Consider the following 6,869-nt stretch of genomic DNA (forward strand, 5'->3'; position numbering starts at 1 on the left):
CAAAATCAAATAACAAAAATTATAGAAGAAATAAATAAACATAGAATATAAAATCAAATAAAAAGAATCACAAAAAAAAAAAAGAGAAACGATAAATAAATTGAAAAAGAGAAAGAGTACCTAATTGTGTAGTAGATATTTTTCCAAATTTTCTTAACCCACCTTTATAGGAAGAGAAGAGAATAATTAGGAAGATAAGAGGAGAGAATAAATAGGAAGAAAAGAGGAGAGAGGAGATAAGAGAGAAAATAAATAGAGATTGGGGAATTAATTTCTAATTAGGAATAACATTTTGAATACCTAATAAGATTTTTTTTTCAAAAATTTCCTTTAAGCTTTTATAGAAAGAGAAGAGAATAAATAAGAAGAAAAGATAGAGAGAGAAAATAAGAGAGAATAAATAAGGATTAAGGAATTAATTATATGGTGCCTTTACTCTTATTTTCACATTTACACGAGTCTTATTTATCAGTTTCTTGGGTTCATCACAATTCAAATCATGTTTAGGCCTTGTGTGTGTAGATGCATGAGCGAGAGATCAAATAGAATTGGAACTTTTTTTTTATTTTCTTTCTTTTTTGTTAGAAGAATTGGAACAAACAACACAAAACTAGAACTCCATTGATTATTCAAATCTGAGCTAAAATCAAGCAAGTTCAGCAGTCTCAAGAACAAGAGATGTATACATCATGGTTGTCATTCTTGATTAGAAAAACCAAAGCAGGAATTAAAGATAATACTAGGCAAATTACATGGTGCTATACCATGATCTCAGCACCAAAACTCAGCTCCCCCCCCTCTCTCTCTCTCTCTCTCTCTGTGTTGAACTAACCTAGCCACACTCGTCTCAAACTTTTTATGGGATTCATCAGTGAACAACACCAACCTGAGAATACCTTACCATCTGTGACATTCACTTATTAATATAAGGTGCATAGGGATCAAGAGCTGCCATGGCAGCATGAGAAGAGCCAGCACTAGAAGGGTCCCTGAAATAACCCCCAAGATGCTGAGTTCCTGCAAGTCCAAAGAGACCCTGATGATGACCCATATGAAACGCAGCAGGGCCATAAGTTGCAACATTCAAAGCAGTACCAATATCAACACTTCGCTTCATCAATGGATCTCCACGGAGAGAGCCACGGTCACCTTCAATCTCACGGTATCGCTGTAAGTAATGGGTGAGAGGTTCCATGTAGTCATCAAATCCAAGCTTGCTCATTGCCCAAAGCACATCTTCTGCTGTGATGGTTTTTCTCTGCTCTCTCTGGCACCTATCATTAGCTTCACTAGTAATAAAGCTAATGAACTCAGAAACACATTCCTGCACTGTCTCTTTTGCATCATCAGATATCTTTGCATGGTTTGGCAGAACCTTACGCATGATTCTTATAACATTTGCTATTGGCATGAAACGATCTTGTTCACGAACTATGCAAGAGTTCTGATCTCCTCCACGCTCTTGCCCATCTGGATCCGCCTTCTGATTTGGGCTGTGGCTTTGATTCTGCATCTCTCTCACCATCATCTCTACAAACCCAAAAAGAAAATTTAATCATGCATGGTTACACTGGAAGCTAGAGATGAAAGCTATAAATAGTCGAAAAGACAATATTCTGACCTAGACAACATAAACAAACTATATATTTGTCCTTATGGTACGGGCTTGAAAAGGGTAGAATGGTCAAGTTAATTTATCAGTGACGCATCTGGTGACAGGTCCACTTGTAACCAGGGCATGCTTACAAGGAGTGTGACTCATTTTTATCTTTTGTCAAAGGGTCTCTTTCTGGGACCCACAACACTGAAAAGTCAAAAATAGACAAAGAGACTGAAAGAAACAACAGATCACATGCGTGTGTGAGGGGTTGGTGAGGAATCGAATTGTTAAACCCTAACCCTTAACCCTAAGGTTAAAATAAACCGGGCCTGGCCACATGGGTTCTCTAACGTGTAGAGAAGAAATAGAGGGGAAAAAAAGAAGAGAAAACCAAACGCAGACGAGCTCGGTTTTCCGCATAAATATTTTATTCCTAAACGAGTCTTAACTCGGGCGGGAATCGGGAGGATGAGAAATATTCACAGCTTTAACAGACAACGTCAGATGCGAATCAGAAGAGACCTCACGAATGGTGGCCTTCCATTCTGAGTTCATCCTGCATGAATTACACGTGTACGAACCAGATAGCTTACTATTACAATCCATGGTAGGCACTGCTGCACTCAGGCAATTGGTGCAAGCTTGGAATTGTTAGATGTAGGAGGAAACTCAGAAGCTTCCCACAAGAAACCAAAAGAAAGAATTAGGAAGAGAAGAAAAACTAAATCAAATCATCTCCAGTGCAAAATCTACGTTGATCGAAATATAAACTTAAACATGCAAATCATCTAGCGGAAGAAAGGGGGGGGGGAAGATCAGAGAAACTTGTAAATCTGAACCTGAAAGATGGAAAGAAGATTACAGACATGCAGAAACAGAGACAAAAGAAACAGTTTGAGATCGATGAAGAGAACATCAATGGTTCATGCATGTAACAGATGGGAGGTTAAAACTGAAACTGAAACTGAAACAATGAAATCGGAGACGATGGGTTAGAATAACTACTGCATGTAAGAAATCAATGGAGAGATGAAGAAAAAGAAAAAACCCAGAATAAAATCCATTAATATATGAGAGTGGTAGGTGAGAAAAGAAAGATAAAAGAAAAGCTGAAGAAATAGAGAATCGTGAGAGGAAAAAAATAATAAATTACAGCTTTTGTTATTGGTGAATTTTTTTTTCTGGGTTGTTCTTGAGACAAGTTTATACTTTACCGGAGTTGGATTTCTGATGCCTCTGGTAGCCATGGAAACCTCCACGTTCCATCTTCTCTCGCGTTCTTTCTCTCTCTTTCTCTGTAAGGTGAGCTCTTTCCTTTCTCTCTCTCGAATTTGATGCTTGTTTCGGAGAAGCAGGGTGAGCTGCTTCTTTTATAACTGCAATAAGGTTTAATTCCACGTGGCAACTTGGCGTATGTAACGAGGAAGTCCAACGTTATTCTTCCCAGCCAAGTTTAATTCCATTTTTTGAAATGGGATTAGATTCATATTCACGAGGTTACTGCATGGTTATCAGGTTTGAATGAATGAGACTGTAATTAAGTTGCAGGTTATGACTTAATGACCAAACGCTTCTATTCGTTGAAGGTGTCTGTGAGAGGGAAAAGCACATTTGGCTGCAATTTCCTGCTGGCTGCTACCATGCATTGGAAACTCCTTAGGGTTCATAAATATCTTTTCAAGTTTTATTATTTTTTAAAATATCCACTGGATGTTGTATATCGATGTAAATGATTGGAGCAACGGAAACATGGATTACAGCCAAGTTTTCTCCTTTGAAAGGTAAGCTAAGTGAAAATTTTTTAAAACCTAAAAAAGAAATTTTTATAATCATTATCTAGCATAATTATATTTACTATTTAATTTTTTTTTCTATATTTAAAAGGGTTTTCTTTTGCCTTTATAAATGAATCTCTCTTTTATTACTTAAATTTCTTGCCATATTAATAGAATTAAAGATGTGTTTCTTCACATTTAAGTAGTCCATATAATTATATAAAATAAACATTTCTCCAATAATTTTACTTCCTTTTGTTTGATGCAAATCCATTCCAACTAACAAATAGACCATAATGAGTCTATTTCAACTTCAAAACTACACAGCACTGTAAATGGTTCATGACTTTTTTTCTCATTGTTGTTTTAATAATAGTGATAGTGCTAATATTTGGAAGTATTCTAAGGAAGTGAAAATATATTCCATTACATAGTGGAATGTTTATCTCTAAAATGCAGTTAAAGTCTTTCAAGTTTCAACTATCGAAAAATAAATTGAAGTTTTTGACTAAGAAGCATTCTTTGCTAAACTGGACAAATTAATTTGGAGTTTGCATAAGTTTGACCCTCGAACTTATTATATTGTTATGTTAAAAGATTGGGAAATCCAAATAATTCAAAAATAATGAAAATAGGTGTAAGTGACTCATTTTATGTTGTGCCTCTCATTTTAAAGCATGAATCTTTTTCATCCTCTGAGATAGGTTTAGCATAAATATTGGTATTTGTACCACCTCTCTTCGATTTGTTTTAAATTTCTCTAGAGAGATCCCTTTGGTCATCTTTTTATGTGTGAAATACTAGTATTTGTCCCCCATGATTTCACTAGAAAGATTCATTTGGCCCTCTTTTCATATTGAAACACCAGCACTTAGCACCTACCCTCCACTCGATTTTTTGAAATTTTCCTATAGAGACCCTTTGACCCTCTTTCCATGCATGAAACCTCTCTCGCCTTGCCCCCGCCCCCAATTGATAAGCATACATTTATCATTATTTATTTGATTTAATTTCTCATTCTTAGTTAATTAAAAGAGATCTAACTGATTTTTTTTTTGTATTTTTCAGGAATAAAGTGATTTTGGTTATTAGAGATAATGTGGAGTAAAGTTGACAAATATATTAGATATTGATGGATTTTAAATCATGGCATTCAATCTTGCTGTTTAAGAAATCATGAAAAGTGATATCTTAACCAAATTGGAAATATGTGGAGGTCTAAGGAACAAAATTGGTAATAAATCTGAAAATTGGGTAAATAGACATATCTTCAGTATTTTGGGCATATCTCTCTTGTATGAGCTCAGATTGCAGTGATTCAAGATACTATGGAACGATATCAAAAATATCTAAAACTTTCTAGTTTTGGGTTTTTCCAAAATCTGAATGAATAAAGGTTAAATCGACGGGTAAAGAGAGGGGATTCATTGTGTGCAAGAAACATAAAAAGAGAAGCTAGCCACAGAGAAGAGGAGGAGACCGTGAACACGGATCTTGGCTCTCATCTCTCTCATTGCTCAAGAAGACCACATCTCTCTCTCTCTCTCTCTCTCTCTCTCTCTCTCTCTCTCTCTCTCTCTCTCTCTCTCTCTCTCTATGTTTCATCTCTATTTTTCTTATGAACTTTGTGATAATGAGTAGCTAGTTCATTTTCTTTGAGATGTAGATGAACCATGTTTATTTCATTAATTTGATTGTTTTATATCTTTTAGTTGATTGTGTTTGAGTTTGGCCAAAGATGTTCTATAGCTCAGCAAACTAAGTGTGCCAAGCTTCGGCGAAGGACGATAGTCTTGTGAAGATAGGGACATATCTAGGAAGACTATCCTTAATTTGCTTTGAAGTGTAGAGTTATATCAGTTAGAGAAAAACATTGGGGATTCAAAATCCGAAAGATTTTCATGTATTCATAGTTAAAGTTTTTGCATTAATTAATAAATTTAATTTTGTTGAATTCAATCTTAGTAACTTAGCCTTTTAGTTCCCCCAGTTCCCCGTATTTTCTGCTAGCTAGATTAGTATATGATTTTATTTTTGATTGGTTAGAGACACGATCAAGAGACCCTCTGACTCTCTTTCCATGCATGAAACCTCTCTCCTCCTGCCCCCCCCCCGCCAATTGGCTCTGCTCCTAAGCACAAACCTTAAGGTTTAGCCTAGACACGAGGAAGTGGGTGAAATGACTATCATACCCCCAAAATTAAAATTCGTAATTGTTCATACTTCTATGCATGCTTTCGTTGATCCTTGCATTGATGCAAAGACCATATTACATATTAAAGGAAAAACAATATAACAGAAGCTCCATAACTAACAATACCTACATTGTATCTATGAGCCAAGTCTTAAAAAGTTAAAATGGTACCTCCTCCAGAATGTAATCAGGCCCAAGCTTTCCGGATAATCTTTGTAAAAAATAAATTAAAAACAACTAGCTAAGGCTCCATAACTGATCAATCCTAGCAATGTATCTATGGCCAAGTTTAAAGAAGTCCAAATCTAATCGCCCATTTAATAACAATTTTGTAGGACTTACACCCAAGATTCTGGCTGAAGGCCTAGTTTAATCATCATTCCTTCGAGCAATTTTCCTTTTAAGATAGTCCCATCAACAATATTCAATTTTCAAGTTGTTTTGTTGGTTCTTATAAAAAACTCATGCCATTGGCTACTGGGCTTAGCCAATTGCAGGTATAGTAACTTCCAAAAGTACTATTAATTTGCTAATTAAAACAAAACAACACCAATGTGGTGTCTCTTTCTACTTGGACAAGTCAGCAGAGATGCTAACAAGACTGCTGATTGGATATCCATAATGAAGTTAAAGGCGGGTTCGTGAGTGTTCTTTCTGGATTCTCCTCCTGAATTGGAGGTAATCCTTAAAGAGAATCAAGAGAGCTGGTTCAGCTGGGTTTCTTTTGTTTATTTCTTGAGTCTTTGGTACTATAAAGTGTTAGCCTAATGATCTTGTTGAACTTATTAGACCATAGTCATAGCGAAACCAAATTTAAACTGAATTAACAGCAAAATCGCTACTTATTTGCCAAAAACTCTAAGACTTATATCAATTTAATACACAAGCAGCATTAGATTAAGTTATAACTAAAATTTAGCATGTAATCAAATTTAAGACCATATTCTCCCTATCTCAAGGGTAAATATTATCACACAAAATATCAACATATCAACATAACGGAATCTTTTTGAAAACGTAACTCTTAACATTCTGCTTAAAACAGTAATTCAAATCTGGATAAATCAGATTGCAAGGCATGTATCTATATGTCAAACCTTTTATACCGTTTTTCTCCCACCCTCTTCAAACAGTACAAAATGGCGACACAATGTTAACAACCCGTGTTGACCAAACACCTCGACGGGGAGAGACACGGAACAACGTGTGATTGAGCTATCCCCCAAGAGTAATTTGAGCGATATTGGAACCCAACCCAAGTTCAGGCCCAGGTAAAGAAACTCTAACATAATAGTGTTTT

The 6,869-nt window shown here is 35.6% G+C and overlaps 1 protein-coding gene across 1 annotated transcript; it reads right to left on the minus strand.

The window, feature by feature from the left end:
* Window positions 1–913: 913 nt before the first annotated feature.
* NF-YB6 (nuclear factor Y, subunit B6) lies at window positions 914–2,866 on the minus strand. The gene is made up of 2 exons (XM_089169211.1): window positions 2,815–2,866; window positions 914–1,530 (listed from the first exon to the last, which is right to left on the minus strand). Exons 1-2 carry the CDS (start codon window positions 2,864–2,866, stop codon window positions 914–916), a joined length of 669 nt encoding a protein of 222 aa, XP_089025337.1.
* Between the last annotated feature and the right edge of the window lie 4,003 nt (window positions 2,867–6,869).

The sequence above is a fragment of the Hakea prostrata genome, chromosome 9 (assembly GCF_041222555.1).
Source record: "Hakea prostrata isolate BN-2017 chromosome 9, UWA_Hpros_2, whole genome shotgun sequence".
Lineage (NCBI taxonomy): Eukaryota > Viridiplantae > Streptophyta > Magnoliopsida > Proteales > Proteaceae > Hakea > Hakea prostrata.